The sequence below is a fragment of the Diachasmimorpha longicaudata genome, unplaced genomic scaffold, assembly GCF_034640455.1.
Source record: "Diachasmimorpha longicaudata isolate KC_UGA_2023 unplaced genomic scaffold, iyDiaLong2 ctg00000213.1, whole genome shotgun sequence".
Classification (NCBI taxonomy): Eukaryota; Metazoa; Arthropoda; class Insecta; order Hymenoptera; family Braconidae; genus Diachasmimorpha; species Diachasmimorpha longicaudata.
The window spans coordinates 1-26,261 of record NW_026974002.1 but is presented as its reverse complement, the minus strand read 5'-3'; the positions used below and the strand labels follow the sequence as shown (position 1 = coordinate 26,261).

General features: G+C 35.6%; 2 protein-coding genes across 9 annotated transcripts; one reads left to right on the top strand and one right to left on the bottom strand.

Annotated features, from left to right (window-relative positions):
- Positions 1-26: 26 nt before the first annotated feature.
- On the bottom strand, positions 27-17,376 carry LOC135172238 (uncharacterized). 8 transcript variants are annotated; one of them, XM_064138467.1, is made up of 4 exons: positions 14,774-17,376; positions 13,773-13,906; positions 8,960-10,462; positions 4,048-6,227 (listed from the first exon to the last, which is right to left on the bottom strand). In XM_064138467.1, the coding sequence occupies exons 3-4, from the start codon at positions 9,005-9,007 to the stop codon at positions 4,203-4,205; spliced, it is 2,073 nt and encodes a 690-aa protein (XP_063994537.1). In that variant the 5' UTR covers positions 9,008-10,462; positions 13,773-13,906; positions 14,774-17,376; the 3' UTR covers positions 4,048-4,202. The 8 variants fall into 8 exon arrangements, 5 of the variants coding, with proteins under 5 accessions (XP_063994537.1, XP_063994538.1, XP_063994540.1 ...); XM_064138468.1 differs by having other exon boundaries at positions 8,960-10,405; XM_064138470.1 differs by having other exon boundaries at positions 13,773-13,986; positions 14,800-17,376.
- Positions 17,377-17,968: 592 nt separating this feature from the next.
- On the top strand, positions 17,969-26,251 carry LOC135172237 (uncharacterized). Its single transcript, XM_064138466.1, has 2 exons — positions 17,969-21,077; positions 21,971-26,251. Exon 2 carries the CDS (start codon positions 22,760-22,762, stop codon positions 24,260-24,262), a length of 1,503 nt encoding a protein of 500 aa, XP_063994536.1. The 5' UTR covers positions 17,969-21,077; positions 21,971-22,759; the 3' UTR covers positions 24,263-26,251.
- The last annotated feature ends 10 nt before the right edge of the window (positions 26,252-26,261 follow it).

Below are 26,261 nucleotides of genomic sequence, written 5' to 3'. Positions count from 1 at the left end.
ACGTATGTGAATACGTAACATGACAATGGTGAGTGCAGTTGCTTTTGTCTGTTTTAGCGACAAAAGCAACTGTAAAAGTCTATTATAGTTTCGTCTTTTTTTTTTTGTGAAAAATCAACCAATCACGGTCCTTATTCCATAGTTTTGTGGTTTTTACATATTTTATCGTTATGAACTCTATCAGGGGATTCTCCGGTACATTAGCTCGAAAGGATAAGCTCCTAACCCACTGAAATTCAATTAAACATATTATAATTTATTTTTATCTAAGCGTTGCATGTTTGACAGTATTTGATTGATTTTAACTATTCGATTCAAGTATTTCACTATTTAATCTCTAATTATTTGTTGCACTGAGTTTTGCAATCCCACTTCACGTATTTAATGTTCCTAGTTTTTTCTTCATTTCAGTAGTCTTTTAAATGTTTTAATTATTTGTCGACACAGTTTGGCTTCCTTGCGCCAATCGTATTCGTCATTCATGTAAAATTTCATGATTTGAGGATTCGTGTCCAATTTTATAAAGTGCATGTTGCCAAATAGTACTCCTTGTATGACAGCGATGTGTAGTGGTTTGAGTATTTCTTCGAGATTTTCTGTTAAATTGTTAAGCGCTGCCGGTTTTTCCCTTGCTTTTCTGCAGTCTGCGATTTTTGTGGAATACGTAGTAAGTTTATTATATATTTGATTCCTCAGACTAACAGGATAATTCAGTATTAAGGACGCTCGTAACGTCCTGTATCGGATTGATGGATCCATTTTATGTATTCTGTAATCGTAGGTTTAATTTAGATATATATTCGTGTAGGTATTATTGCGAAAAAGGGAGGTGCTTATAAGTGGTTACTTCCCAATTGAGTAAACCCAGGTATTGCTTGCAGTGAACATATATAGATAGATATAGAATATTTAAATTTCATGAAATATTTTTGCCCAATATATGTTTGATTATTTGATTTTTAAATTATTATAGGCTTAAGCGTAGTGTTAAGTGGTCCAAGTCACTTTCGTATAGTTAAATTACGTATTGTCACGTTTGCGAGGTACCCATAGATCTTAAGTATTGGACTTTAATGTAATTGAACATGATATATCATAATAAGAGATACAGTGTAGTAAAATAATAATCTTCTGATCCTGTTCCGCTCGTGTTCTTCGGTATCCTTAGCTCCTTGCTGTTCTGTTGTCCGTTTTGGTATCATGGATCGACTAATGCCTGCGGATCAACTGCCGAAGTCTGGTCATAGTACGTACATTTGTTGTTTTCTTTGGCTAGGATTATTAGAAAGGTATGGGGACTTTCATATGGTAAGGAAGGTTTCGTTCATCCAATGGTGCTGTGACAGGTCTATCTGTATGCTGTTCAATTTTGGTATTCAATTTTCTGCGATTTGTTCTCGTTCTCCACTCATATCTTGCATTCGTACTTCTTGTTAGTAGCGGAGGTTGGATTCCGGTATTCGTTTTCATTGATTTTGAATTATTGCTTGACTTGGATATCTTGGGCTCCCATTTCCAGTATGATGATGGTTATGCTGCTTTGCACTGTAGAGAGTACTTCTACTGCATGCTCGCTCCGTTGTAGTCTCCATTATCCTGTGGAACTTCCCATCGTCGTCACGATCGTGTAGAATGCTTGGTTTACGCATGTAAGGTATTTTGAATATCTGTTGTTTAGTGTTGGTCAGCAAGATTGTGACCTCTCTTTTAAATATTTTGTTTTCATTTTCTTCGTCCTTTTCCAAGTGTACGCGGTATTTTCTGAGTGAGAACATGACGTGAGCATCTTTTCAGCGATAGTTCGAATTGATTTTCGAGTATCAAGAGGTCGGAAGAAGGATATAGGGGAGCAGGTAAGGAAAGCAAAATAGGATTGTGTTTTGTTCGTCGTTGTTGTTTTCTTTTCTTCTTTTCTTTTCAGGCCGAAGGTCCGCAGAACATCAAGTTCGATCCCTGATATCCTGAAGAATTAGGTGCCAATATTCGGAACCTTAAGCCGCAACTGTAGGGCGTTGCATGTTTCAGCTCATTCATGCTGAAGGAATTTCAGGCTTATTCTAAATCTTACACTTCAATTCATAATTTTACATACTACTCGTCAGTGGCCTATCGTTACAGTATTTTATTATATATTCTACTTATTTCTTCACTTGTTTTCAGGTTATCGCAAAGGTGACAATCGATACTCGAACTCATGCCAGCCCACAGTATTGTTACTTCATGAGTATGATTCTAATGTTATGCATATACATACATGTATATACATATGCATATGTATATGAATATTATAATTTTTATTATTTATTTAGTGAGGCTATTTAACGGGATCTGTGTCATTCCGTCGGCGTTCTTTTACCGTTATAATTCAAGCGTTAGTAGCCATTATGAATAGTTAAGTTTAGTATTATTTTTTTATTTTTATTTTGCAAGTTTCTCTCATTTTCTCAAGTTAAGCCTGAAGTAATAGAAAGAATATCCTACCTTTATCTGCTATCATTATCTGTATCTATTTCGTCCGCCGAAATCTCCTCCAATTCTTCGTGACTATCGGTATTTTCTATTTCGTCGATTTTCGCTTCGCAATATTGTTTAAATACATCTAATAATTTATGCATTTTTTCTACTTTCTTTTGCAATTGTCTCGCGATAATTAATATTCGGTGTTTCCTTTTCCTCGCCTCTAAGATTTCTTTATTGGGGTGTCTCCATATCCTAATCATACGAGGGCGCTCATTCGTGTGTCTGTCCATTCCTGATTCTGGAATGATATGAGACGTTTATTTCTTTATTTACGGAAGAAAAAACGTTTCGTTCCATTTATAACTCTATATTTTGCATTCAGTGCATTGCAAATACGTGCTCGTGCAGATTAGTGCTACCTTCACCTAGATTATATAAAAGGGATGCGGACAGCAAAAGTCGGGAAAAGAAAAAAAAAAATTATGTGTCTAAAATATTAAGTGCAGCATGGTAATGTTGCGTGCTCTGTTATTATCTACTTTGTCTAATGTTTTTTGACTAAACTATTTTCATTCTTGATACCGTTTGGAATCAAAAGTTTGGTTGAAAGCGCGTTATTTTTCCCCTAGCCTTAGTTTGCCAAAAATTATGATGTATGTCCAATTTTTGGTTTACTGATTGTTATGCTGAAGGAATTAATAAATGTCGCACAGTGTAGATATTAAATATGTCATGATTTATATTAATGACCTCTGTTATGTTTTTGTTTTAATGTCTACAAATGTTGATTATGAATGTTTGACTCGATATAAAGCATTGAGAGTACATTCGGTACGGGATTATCTCCCAATAAAAAAAAAATGTATATGGACATTATGATTTTATGCACATATGAATGAAAAATAAAAAAAATCTATATCTATATATGTATACATATATATGTAGGTTATTTCATTGAATACAATGCTAGTGATAATTATAAAAAAAATATAGAAAGAGTAGTTTCGAATACTGTATAAAATACTATAAAATAATATTTATTTAGTTATTTATTTTTTTTTTTTTTTTCTATCTTATTTCGCCGCCGTTTCCCTGGGGACCCCTTGGATCGTCACTCCCAAAGTATTTATTGACTCCAAACCCCATTGAAATTCGGCCTTCTCCCCGTCGTGTAATGGAATCGTGTAGGTTATGATTGTTGAGTTTCTATTTTAATTTGTAATTTGTGTTTGCAGCTCTTCATGTAGGGTTCTGAGGAAGATCATGTGGAACCGTAGATTTCGCATCGTTCTTTCCATGAGAATTTTTGAATCTGTGGTGTTTTGGTATTTGAATAACCTATGCATTGTGTTGCTCAACTGATCAGTAGCAGCTTGCATCTTGCTAATAGTCGTCTGCATTTGCCGAATCTTCTCGCAAATATCAGCCGATCGGGTGTTCATCGTTGATGATGCTAATTCTGATGCTGATACTGCTGCTGATAATGCTAATGCTGATGCTGATTGTTGTTGATGTTGATTCTGTTAATGATTTGTGAAGTCAATTGCTAGTTATTCAGGAGGGTAAATGTAACCAGGATAGTTGAAACGTGCAAGATAGTTGTGGACCATCACGATTTCGGACGAGTAGGAAGACATATAATATATTTCCCCTTGATCAGCATCGAATCCACTGTTGATTTCTGAGTGGCTATTTTTCTATTTATTGGCACTATGTAGAATGGTTATTAACAAATACTTCTACTAGTTTGTGTTAGTTGGGGCAGTACTTAAAGCTATACGTGCTTGCGATAGTAATTGCGGATTAATCGGATTAGGAAGGGTGGCTCGTGGCAGTTCACTTGTTGTAGTTATAGTGTTCAATGGCGTGGTTCTCCGGGTGTGTGTTCTCATCTCCGTGTTAAGAGGTTGAGCTTCGATGTTTTCTGGTAAATTATTCGTTTGGTTTCGACGTGTTCTGTATATAAAATAATGTGTAAGTCCTCCAAATAAAGCTCCAAGGATACGGAAGCTCCATCCGAATGCATCGTGTAGCGTAAAACCATGTATGAACACATTAGCAATGCCAATTATCACGTGGATAATAGTGACAATTCCTATAAGAATCGATACTGTATTCCCAAATATTTTGAGTTTTTCCCACGTCTTATAAGCTGCTGATTCCGTCATTTCCTCTACCATCTCCCTACTCAAAAGGTGTTTCATTGAAATAGTTCCGGCTGGCAGTTCATTACCATTGGCGGCGCTGACAAGATTATTCATTACAGTGGCGGCTTCTGCTCGAGTTAATAGTCGGTCACGTAATTTTTCCATATCTGTTTCGCTATAAATTCCACTAGTTGCTAAATTTTCTATTTTTTCATATTCCCATTCTATTGGTAGAGAAGGGTTAAAGGTTGCAGGCGTTGGGGTTTTCATTGGGTCAGGGTTCAGTGCATACCAATATCCATCAATTCTATAAACTGTAGGTATCGCTGAATGGCAGTCAATGACCGTTCCATGTCTAATCAACATTCTCGATATTCCGGTTAGAAAGTAACTTTCGTTGTTGTAAGTAACTGGCATTTCTTGGTAACAATTTTCACTCTTTCTGAGGGTGACTGGTACTGCCGTGCATTTGACAATGGAAACCAATTCTCCTGTTGTTATTGCATGATAACCCGGGCCTTTCATGAGGTTATAGGCAAATATATCAGGTGCAAATGACGCTGTGCTAAGGGCGTTCATTAATGAGGTTCTTTGGGCTTCGCATTGACTGAGACGAATATAGTGATACAGCTTCCTAACTTGAGTTCTAAGGTGGTGTTCGAGGTATACAATTTTCGTGTTAACATATTGCATTAAGTCCACATTATCGGTATTGATAATCTTATTTGTGGGGAAAGTGGTTCCCGGAGAAACTTCCATAATAAATAATTTTGGTAATTCAGTTTGGATCAAAAGGTAGCCACAGGTTAATGTCTTAGATCTTTGCTCCAATGTGAAAGTATAGTCTCTAGTGGTAACTAAATAAGTGGTCGGGTTACTGTTGTCTGATTCGATCTTCGTAGCTGATCCTCGATATAGCGTTGTGTATTTTCCGAATTTACAGTCGTCTGGAGGCTGGACTGACCAAAAGGCCTGAGTGCCAAGAGAGTTTGTACAAGACCCCGCCAAAAAATCGCATTTGGCTCCCGATTGAAGGGTTACTTTGTTGGATATTAATTCGACAGTGGTGACATATGAAGTGTAGTAGATTCGCGCTATTGCGTTGACAATGACTTCGTCCCAATTCCCAAATGGGTCACTATACTGGCTTCCTTGACATGTGCCGTCAACTTCGGCTTTACCGGCTATTGTGATTGGTCTAAGATTGGTGATATTTTTAACTAGTGCATCGACTACAATGTTGTGTGATATCTGTAGTGAGTTGGAATCATGTAATTTTTGGCATTCGTGTTGTTCCAGCTCAACGAAATATTCCCTGCGGTAATTGTGCACTATTGCTACATGGGAAAACATTCCGCAACGGTGAATTGTTCGATCTAATTGTAATCGACATTCTACGACCGTAATTTGTCCATATTTGTTAAGTTGCATAAGTTCGATGTTGACATTTGTTGATTTGGGTTTAACAAGGGGGATGTGACATTGCCCCACCTGGAGTAGAGAATACGAGGTGATGTTTAAGGTAGACCCACTACAATCATAACCTACTAATCCATTAATTTCCTGGGTGTTGATGAACAACAGGACGAGAATAGCCGTCATCATCCTTTTTAGAGTCATCTGTAACATTTTTGGATGATGTTGGGATTTTGCTAACTCAATTTTCCTACTACCCTAATTTTCTGATTATAATTTGTTATTAATTATTAATTAGTTATTCTAGCTGAAATAATGATTCTAACTTTTGAAGATTTTTATTCTTAATGTCTATTGTGTTATCATTTATGTGGTTATGAGAGAAACTTGCATTTTAGATAACCGTAGCTTATTAATATGAACCTTTTTCTTGGCTCCATTTCTATTTATTATGACGTTACAATTTTCTAGTATTTCAATAATATTATAAGGACCTTCATACTGGTCAGTCATTTTTCCCTTATTGGGTTCTTTAAGCAAAAATACTTTATTTCCCACACTAAGCTGTTGTGGATTTATTTTCGCATCGTAATATTCTTTAGATTTAAGTTTTGCTTGATGAAGATTTTGTCCTGCTGTTTCTTGAAATTTACTGATTCGCGTAAATAGTTGGCGCAAATAGTCTCCGTATGTAGGCTCGATTGGCTCATTAGCGGCTTGACTGGATGGTAATCTAGCTAATTTCCCGAATACTAATTGATGAGGAGTGTATCCCGTTCCCTCGTGGACACTAGTGTTATATGCAAAAGAAGCTAATTCACATAGTTCGTCCCAATCTGTATGGGTGTCTGCGTACTGTTTTAGGTATTGTATGAGGACATGGTGGGATCTTTCGATGGATCCATTGCTTTGAGGTCTATATGCAGTAGTATGATATTGTTTAATTCGAAATTTCTTGGCAATTGTTTTCATGAGACAAGATATAAAATTTGAGCCTTGATCGGTGAGTATGATTTTTGGTGCTCCGAAATAGCAGATAAAATTTTTAACAAGAGCAATTGCTATTTCTCTAGAATCTCCGTTCTTTAAAGGTATAGCTAGAGAATATTTAGTTAACAAATCTTGAATGGTGAGAATATATATATTATCATTTTTCGTTTTCGATAAAGGTCCCACCATATCCATGGCGATTTTGTCGAAGGCTGCTTTAGGTGTGTCGGTAATAACCATAGGTTGTTTCGTTTTAACCCTAACTAATTTCTTTAGCTGACATGCCCTGCAATTACGAATGAGTTCGATAACGTCTTGTCTCATACTTGGCCAGAAAAAGTTCTGCCTAAGACGATTAAAAGTTTTTGTCGTACCTTTATGACCGTTCGTCGCGCTAGCGTGATACTCGAGTAGGATTTCGGATCGGTCATGCTCATTGGGGATTATGACTTCTTGCGTGCAAATTGTAATTTTTACATCAATTGGTGCAAATGTATCTACTAGGATTTGTTCTATTATATTCCATGGGACGTCGTCGAATTGATCAGTCTTAGCTATGCTAATTGATTTGATATTGAGATCAATTATTGCGTTGTGAACAGATTGTAACCCTTCGCGAATGTCTTCTTCGACCACTATGTTGTTCCTATTATTACGCAGGGGTAGGATGAGGGTAAGTTTTTTCTTATAAGGTATAACTTTTACACGGAGTAAAGTGAGATCATTGATCGGACAATCGATTGTATGCAGTATTTCCAGAGCTCCATTATCGCAAGCTTCACCCCTAATAGAAGTAAAGATAAGATAATTGTCTTGTCGCATGGCTAAATTGTCACGACATTCAATTACCTGATCCGAAATTATTCGCGAATTTGGTGGTAGTCTTTCTTTATTTTCCCTTTGTCGTTGATTCTCGAATGGAACGCGAGCTGTTGGGAATATTTCTTCGCTCGAATCGCTTGAATCATCTGAGTCAGGTACATCGACCACAACTGCTTCATTCTCTTGATTGCTAATAGGGTCTGTTCTGAGTATATCAGTCGAGTTGTTATCTTGTGCATCCTCTGGGAATATGAACATGTCGGACATAATTTCAGTAAAGTCTGCTAACCCTAGAGACCCGTCATCAAAAAATGTTTCATCTATTTCATCACAAGCGGCTGGGGGTAAATAGTGGGATGGGTCGATGTCTTGATTATTTGCAACGCTTGCAGGATATGACTCAGAGCTGCGTTCGCTCTCCGCTAATCCACCGTTACTGGATAGCTCACTGTGATTATGTTCGTTATCTGAGTCATTTCCTTCAGGTGATATCAGGGGTTCAGATGCCGGATGTTCGGCTAAGATTTCCGTCGCGCTACTTGAGCCTGTCTGTTGCGTGATATCTTCGTCAGCTATATTACTTCTTTTATTTCTACCTACATTCTCACTGTCCTCTGATTTCGTGCTGTTATCTACTGCTATATCAATATCATCGCTTCCCACACGAGATCTTTTCGTCAGTGCTTTTGTTACCTCTTTCTTTTTTCGTTTTGCTGGGGCCGTAAATATTGAATCACTAGAAGAGGTGTCAGAATCAATCGTGAAAATTCTTTTTATATCTAACAAAGTATCATCGTTGTCGCATTCTGTTTCGTTATTAAATGGAATATTTCTAGATAAAGCATCAGCATTTGCGTTCACTAACCCTGGTTTATATACTATTCGGTAATCAAAATCCTGCATACTTAGTCTCCACCTAACAATTCTAGAATTTGGCGACGACACCGAATTAATCCACGTCAAAGGCCTGTGGTCTGTAACTAATGTAAATTTCCGACCGTAGACATAAGGTCGAAAGTAGTTTACCGCATAAATGATAGCAAGCATTTCCTTTTCTATAGTTGAGTAATTTCTTTCTGATTTTCCTAATACTCTTGAGATATAGGCAATTGGAAGATCTTTACCAATCTCTCCTTGACTGAGAATTCCGGCAATGCCGTATCCGCAAGCATCTGTCGTGATTACAAACTCCTTGGTGAAATCTGGATATTGCAGTATGGGAGATTTGCACAGCGCGTTCCGTAAATTACTAAAGGCTTTGTTTTCCTCGTCGCCCCATTGAAATTTCTTGTCTTTCATTAGGAGAGAGGTTAAAGGTTTGGCGATTTTTGCATAATTTGGGATGAATCGACGGTAATACCCGGTTAGGCCAAGAAATTGTCTGATATTTTTCTGATTGGTTGGTCTTGGAAAATTTTGGACAGCTGTTAATTTTTTTGGTTCCGGACGTACTCCATCAGATGATATAATGTGTCCCAGATAATTGATCTCTTTCTTTAAAAAGTGACATTTATCCGGTTCGAGTTGCAAACCAGCCTTTCGTAAGCGCTCACTTAAATTTTGAAACTTTCGAACATGCTCTTCAAGAGTCTGAGAATAGATCACTATATCATCCATGTAGACGAATAATTCTTTACCCTGTAATCCAATTAGGACTTTATCCATCATTCTTTGGAATGTTGGGGGTGCGTTTTTGAGACCGAAGGGCATGCGCGTAAACTCATAGTGCTGATAGGGTGTAGAGAATGCGGTTTTATGTGTGTCATTAGGATGAATAGGGATTTGATGGAATCCACTAGCAAGGTCAAAGCTTGAGAAATATTGGGCATTTCCCAACTGGTCTAATATTTCATTAATGTTTGGGAGAGGGTAGGCGTCCCCGATGGTTTTTTCATTGAGAGATCGGTAGTCAATTACCATTCTCCATCTTTTATTTCCTAAGGAATCTTCCTTTTTCGGAACTATCCAAATGGGAGAACTATAGGGCGAATCGGATGGTTTAATTATACCTCTTGCCTCTAATTCTGTACATTGTTTTATAATTTCGTCTTTGTGAATAGGAGGGAATCTATATTGTCGTTTGAATACAGGTACGTCATCTATTGTATTAATTTGATGAAAAATAGCATTTGTAGCACCTAAAGCTTCGCCATTAAGAACAAAAAGGTCTTGGTGTTGGCTAATGAGTTCAGTAATTACAGTATTTTCTGTTTCAGTCAAATGATCGAGATAGAGGAGGTTTTGTATAGATTTTGCACGTTCAGCAGTGAGTTTATCGCTTGAGACTACATTAATGGGAATAGTATCGAGAGGTGGACTTGCGAACCAATTTGGCTTGTGACTTAGATAGTCGAGTTTTTGAATATGAGAATTAGGCTCTTCTTGAAAATTGTTTTCGCGGATCAGTTCGCGCTGTGCATCAGTCTCTCCTCTACATGTTAACCAACTACACTGGCCCATCTTAATCACAGGCGTAGGCAAGGTCAAATCTTGATCACTTTGATTGATAGCTCTGATGTATGCGTTTCCTTGAATATTCAATTCTGGACTTCCAATTATGGAAACCTTGTCTGCAATGTAAATATCCGAGATAAGGCCAACCGTGGGTGAATCTTTGGTTAATTGAACTGTAAATGCACAGGAAGAATTTTTAGGAATTGTTTGATAGTCGTCGTAAGTTATTTCCATCACTACATTATGGAAAGAAAAAGTTTTAGATTCATACGAAAGAGTGGCTCTGAACTCATGGAAAAATTCTGCGCCAATAATTCCGGCCTGAATTATAGGAAGATTGTCGCTCACTACATGAAATTTTATGGAATAGTTATCAATGTTAATTAAAACGGTTCCAAGGGTTTTAATAAAATTGTCAGTAATACCGTGAAGCTCAATAATGTCTTTGTTATTCATTGGGGCGTGAAAATTAAGAGCGCTGATTTTAATTAAATTGACTTCCGCACCACTATCGATCATCATCACCGTTGGTAATTTTAATTGTGATGAGTATAATGTAACGGACGCGATCTTTGTTTTTCCAATTTGCACGTGAGCAATACGAGAATAAGGCTTTAATTCTGTCTGTCCTTTCGAATCGAGAAGTTTTTCTGCAGTAGTCCTCTCACTAGATCCATTGGGTTTTACGGGCGCGGTTAATCTGAGATTTTCAATTGATTTTTCCGTGTCTAATTGTGCTTCTTTTAGATGATGGACATCGCTAGTTTCAATTGATGATGTTTTAGGGTTATTTGATTCCGTATGTGTTCGATTGGGAGGATTTGTAGCTACGGATTCATTAGCGTTAAATAGTTGTTCAGACGCGCGCCGCGCAGTGGTGTTAATGGAACAATCGGAATTTATTTTTGTATTTTCTGTGGAAATTTTAATCTCTGATTCTACTGGGGAAACTATCGCATTAATCGGTTCGTCAGGTATACAATTAATGTTAACGTTCGTCTCTGAATTATTTTTTTCGAATTGATTATTATTAACTGAGTCCTGTACTTTTTTTAACCCCCGGGATTTCTGTCTCAATTCTTCATGATATCCGAGTCCGTACCGCATTAATGATGGTTTTTGTTCCCATAACGCCCTAAGCCCTTCATGTGTTTTGATGGCATTAATTGTTCGTGCTCTTTGATCGACGTATAATTCTTCTATGGTTTTGATCGGGATTTTCGCTAGATCCGCTCCGGAAATATTTATATTACTATTAATTGCGCTTTTCAAAGTGTCCTGAATATTTAATTTAGAACTTCGTAGTGTGCAATCGCGTTTTATTGAGTTCCCGTGGTTGTTCCCGAAGTCGAGGGGAAATTCGGTTGGATTTGATTTTCGCTCGATTGGTTGCACGGGTTTTGAGATAGTGACGGGATTTGATTCGGATTGCTCCCCGTAAACCCGCCAATATTCTGTTCGGGGAGTTGGCCATTTTTTGAATTCATTTCTTTTTGTCTGTTCATGTAAGCTAACTTTCTACAGTTACTCAAGTTATGCCCTGGCGATCGACATAATTCACAAAAAACTCCCGGTATATAGCTTGGTTTATTGCCGTTTTCCTGCCCAAAATTGCTATTACTTGAATAATTTTGAGTACCAGTATTATTAAAGGAACTAAAATTGTTTCGATTTGCAGAAAAGCGATGATTATTCCATGAACCTGGGTTGCTGAAATTCCTGGGATGATTATTGTGATATCTATTTTGAGATATTGCTTTTGAGTTACTAAACCCTTGTGGTGTTTTGCTGAACCCGTTTCGATGTGAAGTTTCGTTGTCCCGTCGATTGAAAACGCGGTTGTCCTCTTGTGGAATGTTTGCATTAACTCCAGAGCTGTGTGAGTTAGTTTGAGTTGTGCCAATAAAATTTTGGGGCTCGTGAAATCGAGTCATGTCGCGTTCGTGGATTTTATACACTTCGATTGTATTTTTAAATGTTTCATCTAGAGTCGTATGGGGTTTAGATAAGCATTGGATACGAAGCGAAGGTGGAAGACCATTCAGAAAGGCTCTAATAGTATCTTTTTCAAGTTTAGTGACATCTTCTACTGTTAAATATTCTCTTTCAAGCGTTTCAGTTTTAATTACATCAGAATAGAGGCTTTTAACGTGGTTAATGTAATCTACAACATGCTCTTGCGATTTCTTGCAAACATTCTCAAGCGCTGCTTTCAATTCATTTGCAGTTTTATAAGGATCAAAAAAGTTGCGTAAATTAGTTTCAAGTTCCAGAGGTGTTTGATATTCCAAATTTTCTAAGGTTATTCGTGCACGTCCTTTAAATTTCTGACGAACAAGTGCTAAAAACATGGGAACGGTAGACTGGTCGAGCATAGAGCATGCACGATTGCAAGCTCTCATAAATTGTGTAACTGTTATATTGTAACCGTCAAAAGAAGGTATATACGAGAGTGCGTCTTTAACTGTGATTCTACTCGGAATGTAGTGCGCATTGATAAGTGTATTGCTGGGTTGTGATTGTGCAGTTTGATTTTTCAATAAATCTATGTCATTCTTAAGGGTAGCCATTTCATCCAGAATTACGTTAGTTGCCAAATAATTTTGATTTGAAATATTGGGTCGTTCAAAATCTCCTTCCGACGGAGAATTACTAGTCTGTGTTTGACATTCTTTCAATTGTTTTACTGAAGCTTGCAGGTCTTTAATTATTTGGGCCTGTTCTTCGATTAATTTCAATCTTTCCAAGAGTTGTTGATTAAGCTCGCGGGCTTCTTCTAATTGCTCTGGTATCTCACCCACATTCGTTTCGTAATTATCCATTTTGATTGATGCAAGTATTGATATCTATATATATAAATTTTATTAATGTAATTTTAAAATCAAAAACCAATGAATCTATATGAATATATATATATGGTAACGAGTTGAATTAATCGATTATTTTTTGAGATTTATTTATTTTTTTTTTTTTCTTTGAGAACAAAAAAACTCGAGTAAAATAAAATGAACGATGAAACGAAAAACGAACATTGGTCAGTATATCGTATCTTCTAGGATGATAGGCGTTAAAAGTGCTAAAATTCATTAGATTAATATTATGTGTGCGACCAGCCAACTAATGCAATAAAAAAAAACGAAAAAGTGACTGAGAAAAACCCCACACTTAGCACCATTTTTGTTACGTATTTCCGGTGAATTTGGTGTTATTAAAAGAAATAAAATCTCAGTTGGTGTCATTGTTTCAATATTGTCCTTCCGTTTTTGATCTTAGTAATTTAGGGAAGCCGAAATAACAATTTTTAACCGTCGAGCGGTAGCCGATTAAAATTTGACTTGCCGATTTTAAGAAGGACATGCTAGATTGATTTATTTTAACGTTGAGAATTTACCGAAAACCGTAAATAGTGGTTAAACTTTCCTTTTTTGGAATATCAAACGACATCCGGGTAGAAAGAATAAATGTTTTCCTCACGTTACTCACTTTCGTTGTTTCTTTTATAATTAGTCCTTTGGGTCGCTGTCTGGACGGCTGCTTGGCTGGATGGATGATACGTTTTCTGTAGTCTTTTTGAATAAAGTTTTTTTTTTTGATTTCACTTATTGACGTTTTCTTTTCTGGATTTCCGAGAGAAACAAAATTAATAAATATATATATATCGAACGAAAACTGTATTTTTAATCGTTGGTTCACTTCACTAAGAGTGCGGTTTGTTTTTAGATTACATTATTTAATTGTTAAATTCTCGTGGGGTTCGCAAGAGACCGTTCGTAAACGAGCATCTTGGGTCGCCTCGGCAAAATTTATCAATTAATTTTACTGAAGATTTGGAATGAAAGAGTTAATTGTTAAATTCTCGTGGGGTTCGCAAGAGACCGTTCGTAAACGAGCATCTTGGGTCGCCTCGGCAAAATTTATCAATTAATTCTATAAAAAATTATGCAATGAAAGATTCAATTGTTAAATTCTCGTGGGGTTCGCAAGGCACCGTTATTTAAACGAGCGTCTTGGGTCGCCTCGGCAAAATTTATCAATTAATTCTATTCAAGAGTGATTTTTCACGTAAGTCAACCGATAAATTCTCGTGGGGTTCGCAAGCCACCGTTCTTAAACGAGCGTCTTGGGTCGCCTCGGCAAAATTTCTCGGTATGATTTGTGTGATGGGGAAGTTAACACTTTTTCACAACACTTGGTATCACTTCTTTTTTATTCACCACAAATTCTTTACTTGTTTGAGACTTGACATGTTTAAATTTAATAATTAAAGTGAATGGTGGCTTTAGAAAAATATTTCATGTAAATGAATCTTATGTCGAAAAATGCGAAAGGTAAAATAATTGTGAGTTCAACAGTGCAGACAGCAAAATTATCATAAATTCAACGGTGCAGAAGGCCAAATTATTCTAAGTTCAAGAGTGCAGAAGGCCAAATTATTCTAAGTTCAAGAGTGCAGAAGGCAAAATTATTCTAAGTTCATAACTCACGAAATTTTTCCAAGTCCACAACTCACGAAATATTTTCTAAGTCCAAAAATAATTTGGAACTTAGTCGATTTAATGTTCCCGGAGCTCTTCGGAGAGATGACTGCTGCTGGCTGATGTTGAAGTTGAACTGCCGTTTCTCTGCGGCACTGAGACTACTCTGACCGATTATTCACCGCGTCGATCGTTGGCGCACGCTATCCAGTAGTAGGGATGGTGGGGATGCTTCGTTTAACGTGCAACTCCACTTGACTGAGAGTAGGGATGGCGCGTGATGCGTATTCATATGTTCTGTGTGTAGTCTCATCTAATGCTGTGACATTCTCTTATGCCTTATTACATTTTTCATTTTTACATTTTTAATTCTTAAAATTTATTTCTGATATTTTGACAATGATTTTTCTGTTTTAAAATTAATTTTTGAACGTGATTTTCACTATAGCTTAAATGGATCCTTTTGGCATCCTCATGGTACTACTATAAGCAATTTTTGTCTATTGACATTGTCTCTTGACAAATTTGACAAAATTCGTTTTTGACCCTATTTTTGGTCTAGAAATACGATTCTAGTATTAAAACTTTTTTGACAATTTTTTATAACATTTCAATTGTTAATAACAATAGTATTTTTCAGTAATCAGGAACAATTATTCATCCATTCAAATGTCCACATTTTATAGCATTTTTCCATAAATTTTCATTTTCTTAACTATACAACTTTCGGAGATATTGACTTGACCTTGAAAAATGTTTATTAACTTTTAATGGCGTTGTTTATAACGTGAAAAATCTAATCAATGGCTCAGTCGTTAGAGGATTCAGTGGACTATTTTTATGGATTTTTCGGTAGAAATTCGTTCATTAATTTCGTGGTTATTAATATTTACAATTAAGATCGCTAATTTATCAAAATTGACATGTTTAAATTGTTGAGTTTTGTTTAATTTTCTTTCATATTCTTGTTCTTGTTATTTAAATGCGCTAATTTCGCCAATTTTAGATTTTTTTAGGGGTAATTCCTAATGACATGTCAATAGACATTCAGTTTTGTCTATTGACTTTTACAATTTTTTATTACACATTTTTGTAGTTCATAATTTATGCCATAGTTTCTATATGGGATGTTTTTGCATATGTCCCATAGGGAAGGCGCTAACGATTCTCGAACTTTATTTGCATACACCGATACAAGGATTTGAGTGTGTGTGTATCGTGTGAATTATTTAAAAATCAATATCTTCACTGTTTATGAAGATTAAGAAAAGATTTTTTTGTTACATATCAAGGATCTACTGAACTTCCTTTTACGATTTTTCTGAAGTGTTTACAGGATTTTTCATGTACGTTTTGTTTACAACAATTATATTTGTTAATAATTTTTATCATTTTTATGAATGGAATAAATAGTTTTCAATATATGGAGTCCCTTTTGTCTGGAAACCATTTCTCTATCGTGAATAATGCGGACGCTAGAATTTTCCAAAGTTTTTGTGGACACACCGATACATGGGTTTCTATGTGTGTGTGTGTAAAAGTTTAAAAATGAATATCTTCACTATTTATGAAGATTAAGAAGAGATTTTTTAGTTACATATCAAGGATCTACAGAACTTCCTTTTACGATTTTTCTGAATTGTTCGTAGAATATTTCATGTATATTTTGTTTACAACAATTATATTTGTTAATAAATTTTATTATTTTTATGAGTGAAATGAATAGTTCTCAGAATATGGAGTCCCTTTTGTATGGAAACCATTTCTCTATCATCAATAATGCGTACGCTAGAATTTTCGAAAGTTTTGTGGACACACGGATACATGGGCTTGTATGTGTGTGTATGAAACTTCAAAAATAAATATCTCAACTGTTTATGCAGATTAAGAAGAGATTTTTGGAGGGTGCTTACCCCGGTGATCGTTCTTTCTTTTCCACTGATTTTCATTTTGTTGTTATAAATGTTTGTTAATTGTTTATTAACAAATTCTATTTTTTCATAACTTTTCATGGCCATTGTCTTATGGAATATTTAGTTTACGTTATTTCTTGACTTTTCATGTATCCTTTTTGATGCAATAGTCGAATTTATCTATTTTTCTGAATTATGATTTCTCTTTTGTATTTAAATTATTCGTTTGTCTTTTCATTTATTTCAATCGGAGTCATATCATTCTTAGATTGACTCATATCAATATATACATGGAAATTTCCAAGATTTCGTCATTTTTGAGAGGGTGCGTTACTCGTCCTCGCGGTTTAACCCTGTTCTAACGTCCCAAAGCTGAGTTTCTTTTAATCATTGGTATGTGGGCTCCTGTATGGTCCCGAATTATTTTTATTTTAAGTAATCATTTATTTATTCTGTGCAATGATTGTATTAAAGGTCATCGGCTTGCGACGTCAGAGGGAGAAATACTGTTCCGTCCTCCGTCAATGTTTCTATCTTTTCATTTCTTTATTTTTATTTATATATAGAATCCTTTTGGTCATTCATCTAAGAATGTTTTGTTATATGACCTCTGGTTGAAATATATGATCAGTAATTTATAGCGGTATTTAGTATTCATATTTGATTGATTTCATCGTTTATACTTTGCAATTGCTTCAAGGGAATATCATTCATAGAAAACGTATGTGAATACGTAACAGTAGTTCGACGAGACGAAGCTATTGCACGCGGTTTCATCGGCCTACGACAATGTGTACTCAAGTTATATGCCATCATATCGAACCCGAATATCAACTTCTATGATTGAGTTTTTCGTGAGCTGTGGTCGCGAAGAAAACGATGTTGCATCAGTTTCCTTGGATATTCGGCGTGCTGAAACCGAATATGATGCCAGATTTTGCCTAGGTGCAGCCAAAAAAAAGTGATTCCCACGATGTCGTAAAAACGCATATGTATAATCGACTTTTTCTCGAAGACAAATCGTTCAAACGCAAACTTGGCGCATTGCACTCGTGTAGTTCGACGAGACGGAGCTATTGCACGCGGTTTCATCGGCCTACGACAATGTGTACTCAAGTTATATGCCATCATATCGAACACGCATATCAACTTCTATGATTGAGTTTTTCGTGAGCTGTGGTCGCGAAGAAAACGATGTTGCATCAGTTTCCTTGGCTATTCGGCGTGCTGAAACCGAATATGATGCCAGATTTTGTCTAGGTGCAGCCAAAAAAAAGTGATTCCCACGATGTCGTGTTACGTATTCACATACGTTTTCTATGAATGATATCCCCTTGAAGCAATTGCAAAATATAAAGGATGAAATCAATCAAATATAAATACTAAATACCGCTATAAATTACTGATCATATATTTCAACCAGAGGTCATGTAACAAAACATTCTTAGATGAATGACCAAAAGGATTCTATATATAAATAAGAATAAAGAAATGAAAAGATAGAAACATTGACGGAGGACGGAACAGTATTTCTCCCTCTGACGTCGCAAGCCGATGACCTTTAATACAATCATTGCACAGAATAAATAAATGATTACTTAAAATAAAAATAATTCGGGACCATGAAGGAGCCCACATACCAATGATTAGAAAGAAACTCAGCTTTGCGACGTTAGAACAGGGTTAAACCGCGAGGACGAGTAACGCACCCTCTCAAAAATGACGAAATCTTGGAAATTTCCACGTATATATTGATACGAGTCAATCTAAGAATGATGTGACTCCGATTGAAATAAATGAAAAGACAAACGAAGAATGAAATACAAAAGAGAAATCATAATTCTGAAAAATAGAAGCAATTGCAAAGTATAAATACCGCTATAAATAACTGATCATATATATCAACCAGAGGTCATGTAACGAAACATTCTTAGATGAATGACCAAAAGGATTCTATATATAAATAAAAATAAAGAAATGAAAAGATAGAAACATTGACGGAGGACGGAACAGTATTTCTCCCTCTGACGTCGCAAGCCGATGACCTTTAATACAATCATTGCACAGAATAAATAAATGATTACTTAAAATAAAAATAATTCGGGACCATACAGGAGCCCACATACCAATGATTAAAAGAAACTCAGCTTTGGGACGTTAGAACAGGGTTAAACCGCGAGGACGAGTAACGCACCCTCTCAAAAATGACGAAATCTTGGAAATTTCCACGTATATATTGATACGAGTCAATCTAAGAATGATATGACTCCGATTGAAATAAATGAAAAGAAAAACGAATAATTTAAATACAAAAGAGAAATCATAATTCAGAAAAATAGATAAATTCGACTGTTGCATCAAAAAGGATGCATGAAAAGTCAAGAAATAACGTAAACTAAATATTCCATAAGACAATGGCCATGAAAAGTTATGAAAAAATAGAATTTGTTAATAAACAATTAACAAACATTTATAACAACAAAATGCAAATCAGTGGAAAAGAAAGAACGATCACCGGGGTAAGCACCCACCAAAAATCTTTTCTTAATCTTCATAAACAGTTGAGATATTTATTTTTGAAGTTTCATACAGACACATACAAGCCCATGTATCCGTGTGTCCACAAAACTTTGGAAAATTCTAGCGTACGCATTATTGATGATGGAGAAATGGTTTCCATACAAAAGGGACTCCATATTCTGAAAACTATTTATTTCACTCATAAAAATAATAAAATTTATTAACAAATATAATTGTTGTAAACAAAATATACATGAAATATTCTACGAACAATTCACAAAAATCGTAAAAGGAAGTTCTGTAGATCCTAAATATGTATTTCAAAAATCTCTTCTTAATCTTCATAAATAGTGAAGATATTCATTTTTAAACTTTTACACACACCCACACATACAAACCCATGTATCGGTGTGTCCACAAAAACTTTGGAAAATTCTAGCGTCCGCATTATTGACGATAGAGAAATGGTTTCCAGACAAAAAAGGACTCCATATATTGAAAACTATTTATTCCATTCATAAAAATGATAAAAATTATTAACAAATATAATTGTTGTAAACAAAACGTACATGAAAAATCCTGTAAACAATTCAGAAAAATCGTAAAAGGAAGTTCAGTAGATCCTTGATATGTAACAAAAAAAATCTTTTCTTAATCTTCATAAACAGTGAAGATATTGATTTTTAAATAATTCACACTATACACACACACTCAAATCCTTGTATCGGTGTATGCAAATAAAGTTCGAGAATTGATAGCGCTTTCCCTATGGGACATATGCAAAAACATCCCATATAGAAACTACGGCATAAATTGTGAACTACAAAAATATGTAATAAAAAATTGTAAAAGTCAATAGACAAAACTGAATGTCTATTGACATGTCATTAAGAATTACCCCTAAAAAATCTAAAATTGGCGAAATTAGTGCATTTAAATAACAAGAACAAGAATATGAAAGAAAATTAAACAAAACTCAACAATTTAAACATGTCAATTTTGATAAATTAGCGATCTTAATTGTAAATGTTAATAACCACGAAATTAATGAACGAATTGCTACCGAAAAATCCATAAAAATAGTCCACTGAATCCTCTAACGACTGAGCCATTGATTAGATTTTTCACGTTATAAACAACGCCATTAAAAGTTAATAAACATTTTTCAAGGTCAAGTCAATATCTCCGAAAGTTGTATAGTTAAGAAAATGAAAATTTATGGAAAAATGCTATAAAATGTGGACATTTGAATGGATGAATAATTGTTCCTGATTACTGAAAAATACTATTGTTATTAACAATTGAAATGTTATAAAAAATTGTCAAAAAAGTTTTAATACTAGAATCGTATTTCTAGACCAAAAATAGGGTCAAAAACGAATTTTGTCAAATTTGTCAAGAGACAATGTCAATAGACAAAAATTGCTTATAGTAGTACCATGAGGATGCCAAAAGGATCCATTTAAGCTATAGTGAAAATCACGTTCAAAAATTAATTTTAAAACAGAAAAATCATTGTCAAAATATCAGAAATAATTTTTAAGAATTAAAAATGTAAAAATGAAAAATGTAATAAGGCATAAGAGAATGTCACAGCATTAGATGAGACTACACACAGAACATATGAATACGCATCACGCGCCATCCCTACTCTCAGTCAAGTGGAGTTGCACGTTAAACGAAGCATCCCCACCATCCCTACTACTGGATAGCGTGCGCCAACGATCGACGCGGTGAATAATCGGTCAGAGTAGTCTCAGTGCCGCAGAGAAACGGCAGTTCAACTTCAACATCAGCCAGCAGCAGTCATCTCTCCGAAGAGCTCCGGGAACATTAAATCGACTAAGTTCCAAATTATTTTTGGACTTAGAAAATATTTCGTGAGTTGTGGACTTGGAAAAATTTCGTGAGTTATGAACTTAGAATAATTTTGCCTTCTGCACTCTTGAACTTAGAATAATTTGGCCTTCTGCACTCTTGAACTTAGAATAATTTGGCCTTCTGCACCGTTGAATTTATGATAATTTTGCTGTCTGCACTGTTGAACTCACAATTATTTTACCTTTCGCATTTTTCGACATAAGATTCATTTACATGAAATATTTTTCTAAAGCCACCATTCACTTTAATTATTAAATTTAAACATGTCAAGTCTCAAACAAGTAAAGAATTTGTGGTGAATAAAAAAGAAGTGATACCAAGTGTTGTGAAAAAGTGTTAACTTCCCCATCACACAAATCATACCGAGAAATTTTGCCGAGGCGACCCAAGACGCTCGTTTAAGAACGGTGGCTTGCGAACCCCACGAGAATTTATCGGTTGACTTACGTGAAAAATCACTCTTGAATAGAATTAATTGATAAATTTTGCCGAGGCGACCCAAGACGCTCGTTTAAATAACGGTGCCTTGCGAACCCCACGAGAATTTAACAATTGAATCTTTCATTGCATAATTTTTTATAGAATTAATTGATAAATTTTGCCGAGGCGACCCAAGATGCTCGTTTACGAACGGTCTCTTGCGAACCCCACGAGAATTTAACAATTAACTCTTTCATTCCAAATCTTCAGTAAAATTAATTGATAAATTTTGCCGAGGCGACCCAAGATGCTCGTTTACGAACGGTCTCTTGCGAACCCCACGAGAATTTAACAATTAAATAATGTAATCTAAAAACAAACCGCACTCTTAGTGAAGTGAACCAACGATTAAAAATACAGTTTTCGTTCGATATATATATATTTATTAATTTTGTTTCTCTCGGAAATCCAGAAAAGAAAACGTCAATAAGTGAAATCAAAAAAAAAACTTTATTCAAAAAGACTACAGAAAACGTATCATCCATCCAGCCAAGCAGCCGTCCAGACAGCGACCCAAAGGACTAATTATAAAAGAAACAACGAAAGTGAGTAACGTGAGGAAAACATTTATTCTTTCTACCCGGATGTCGTTTGATATTCCAAAAAAGGAAAGTTTAACCACTATTTACGGTTTTCGGTAAATTCTCAACGTTAAAATAAATCAATCTAGCATGTCCTTCTTAAAATCGGCAAGTCAAATTTTAATCGGCTACCGCTCGACGGTTAAAAATTGTTATTTCGGCTTCCCTAAATTACTAAGATCAAAAACGGAAGGACAATATTGAAACAATGACACCAACTGAGATTTTATTTCTTTTAATAACACCAAATTCACCGGAAATACGTAACAAAAATGGTGCTAAGTGTGGGGTTTTTCTCAGTCACTTTTTCGTTTTTTTTTATTGCATTAGTTGGCTGGTCGCACACGTAATTTTAATCTAATGAATTTTAGCACTTTTAACGCCTATCATCCTAGAAGATACGATATACTGACCAATGTTCGTTTTTCGTTTCATCCTTCATTTTATTTTACTCGAGTTTTTTTTTGTTCTGAAAGAAAAAAAGTAAATCTCAAAAATTAATCGATTAATTCAACTCGTTACCATATATATATTCATACAGATTCATTGTTTTTTTTTTGATTTTTGAAATACATTAACAAAATTTATATATATAGATATCAATACTTGCATCAATCAAAATGGATAATTACGAAACGAATGTGGGTGAGATACCAGAGCAATTAGAAGAAGCCCGCGAGCTTAATCAACAACTCTTGGAAAGATTGAAATTAATCGAAGAACAGGCCCAAATAATTAAAGACCTACAAGCTTCAGTAAAACAATTGAAAGAATGTCAAACGCAGACTAGTAATTCTCCGTCGGAAGGAGACTTTGAACGACCCAATATTTCAAATCAAAATTATTTGGCAACTAACGTAATTCTGGATGAGATGGCTACCCTTAAGAATGACATAGATTTATTGAAAAATAAAACTGCACAATCACAACCCAGCAATACACCTATCAATGCGCACTACATTCCGAGTAGAATCACAGTTAAAGATGCACTCTCGTATATACCTTCTTTTGACGGTTACAATATAACAGTTACACAATTTATGAGAGCTTGCAATCGTGCATGCTCTATGCTCGACCAGTCTACCGTTCCCATGTTTTTAGCACTTGTTCGTCAGAAATTTAAAGGACGTGCACGAATAACCTTAGAAAATTTGGAATATCAAACACCTCTGGAACTTGAAACTAATTTACGCAACTTTTTTGATCCTTATAAAACTGCAAATGAATTGAAAGCAGCGCTTGAGAATGTTTGCAAGAAATCGCAAGAGCATGTTGTAGATTACATTAACCACGTTAAAAGCCTCTATTCTGATGTAATTAAAACTGAAACGCTTGAAAGAGAATATTTAACAGTAGAAGATGTCACTAAACTTGAAAAAGATACTATTAGAGCCTTTCTGAATGGTCTTCCACCTTCGCTTCGTATCCAATGCTTATCTAAACCCCATACGACTCTAGATGAAACATTTAAAAATACAATCGAAGTGTATAAAATCCACGAACGCGACATGACTCGATTTCACGAGCCCCAAAATTTTATTGGCACAACTCAAACTAACTCACACAGCTCTGGAGTTAATGCAAACATTCCACAAGAGGACAACCGCGTTTTCAATCGACGGGACAACGAAACTTCACATCGAAACGGGTTCAGCAAAACACCACAAGGGTTTAGTAACTCAAAAGCAATATCTCAAAATAGATATCACAATAATCATCCCAGGAATTTCAGCAACCCAGGTTCATGGAATAATCATCGCTTTTCTGCAAATCGAAACAATTTTAGTTCCTTTAATAATACTGGTACTCAAAATTATTCAAGTAATAGCAATTTTGGGCAGGAAAACGGCAATAAACCAAGCTATATACCGGGAGTTTTTTGTGAATTATGTCGATCGCCAGGGCATAACTTGAGTAACTGTAGAAAGTTAGCTTACATGAACAGACAAAAAGAAATGAATTCAAAAAATGGCCAACTCCCCGAACAGAATATTGGCGGGTTTACGGGGAGCAATCCGAATCAAATCCCGTCACTATCTCAAAACCCGTGCAACCAATCGAGCGAAAATCAAATCCAACCGAATTTCCCCTCGACTTCGGGAACAACCACGGGAACTCAATAAAACGCGATTGCACACTACGAAGTTCTAAATTAAATATTCAGGACACTTTGAAAAGCGCAATTAATAGTAATATAAATATTTCCGGAGCGGATCTAGCGAAAATCCCGATCAAAACCATAGAAGAATTATACGTCGATCAAAGAGCACGAACAATTAATGCCATCAAAACACATGAAGGGCTTAGGGCGTTATGGGAACAAAAACCATCATTAATGCGGTACGGACTCGGATATCATGAAGAATTGAGACAGAAATCCCGGGGGTTAAAAAAAGTACAGGACTCAGTTAATAATAATCAATTCGAAAAAAATAATTCAGAGACGAACGTTAACATTAATTGTATACCTGACGAACCGATTAATGCGATAGTTTCCCCAGTAGAATCAGAGATTAAAATTTCCACAGAAAATACAAAAATAAATTCCGATTGTTCCATTAACACCACTGCGCGGCGCGCGTCTGAACAACTATCTAACGCTAATGAATCCGTAGCTACAAATCCTCCCAATCGAACACATACGGAATCAAATAACCCTAAAACATCATCAATTGAAACTAGCGATGTCCATCATCTAAAAGAAGCACAATTAGACACGGAAAAATCAATTGAAAATCTCAGATTAACCGCGCCCGTAAAACCCAATGGATCTAGTGAGAGGACTACTGCAGAAAAACTTCTCGATTCGAAAGGACAGACAGAATTAAAGCCTTATTCTCGTATTGCTCACGTGCAAATTGGAAAAACAAAGATCGCGTCCGTTACATTATACTCATCACAATTAAAATTACCAACGGTGATGATGATCGATAGTGGTGCGGAAGTCAATTTAATTAAAATCAGCGCTCTTAATTTTCACGCCCCAATGAATAACAAAGACATTATTGAGCTTCACGGTATTACTGACAATTTTATTAAAACCCTTGGAACCGTTTTAATTAACATTGATAACTATTCCATAAAATTTCATGTAGTGAGCGACAATCTTCCTATAATTCAGGCCGGAATTATTGGCGCAGAATTTTTCCATGAGTTCAGAGCCACTCTTTCGTATGAATCTAAAACTTTTTCTTTCCATAATGTAGTGATGGAAATAACTTACGACGACTATCAAACAATTCCTAAAAATTCTTCCTGTGCATTTACAGTTCAATTAACCAAAGATTCACCCACGGTTGGCCTTATCTCGGATATTTACATTGCAGACAAGGTTTCCATAATTGGAAGTCCAGAATTGAATATTCAAGGAAACGCATACATCAGAGCTATCAATCAAAGTGATCAAGATTTGACCTTGCCTACGCCTGTGATTAAGATGGGCCAGTGTAGTTGGTTAACATGTAGAGGAGAGACTGATGCACAGCGCGAACTGATCCGCGAAAACAATTTTCAAGAAGAGCCTAATTCTCATATTCAAAAACTCGACTATCTAAGTCACAAGCCAAATTGGTTCGCAAGTCCACCTCTCGATACTATTCCCATTAATGTAGTCTCAAGCGATAAACTCACTGCTGAACGTGCAAAATCTATACAAAACCTCCTCTATCTCGATCATTTGACTGAAACAGAAAATACTGTAATTACTGAACTCATTAGCCAACACCAAGACCTTTTTGTTCTTAATGGCGAAGCTTTAGGTGCTACAAATGCTATTTTTCATCAAATTAATACAATAGATGACGTACCTGTATTCAAACGACAATATAGATTCCCTCCTATTCACAAAGACGAAATTATAAAACAATGTACAGAATTAGAGGCAAGAGGTATAATTAAACCATCCGATTCGCCCTATAGTTCTCCCATTTGGATAGTTCCGAAAAAGGAAGATTCCTTAGGAAATAAAAGATGGAGAATGGTAATTGACTACCGATCTCTCAATGAAAAAACCATCGGGGACGCCTACCCTCTCCCAAACATTAATGAAATATTAGACCAGTTGGGAAATGCCCAATATTTCTCAAGCTTTGACCTTGCTAGTGGATTCCATCAAATCCCTAT

Coding starts and splice junctions, on each gene's coding strand:
- LOC135172238 (XM_064138467.1), bottom strand. CDS start 9,007: ATGCTTGCGGATACGGCATTGCCGGAATTCTCAGTCAAGGAGAGATTG. Junction 6,228..8,959: donor TCTCAGTCAAGGAGAGATTG/GTAAAGATCTTC, acceptor AAAATGTTACAG/ATGACTCTAAAAAGGATGAT.
- LOC135172237 (XM_064138466.1), top strand. CDS start 22,760: ATGGATAATTACGAAACGAATGTGGGTGAGATACCAGAGCAATTAGAA.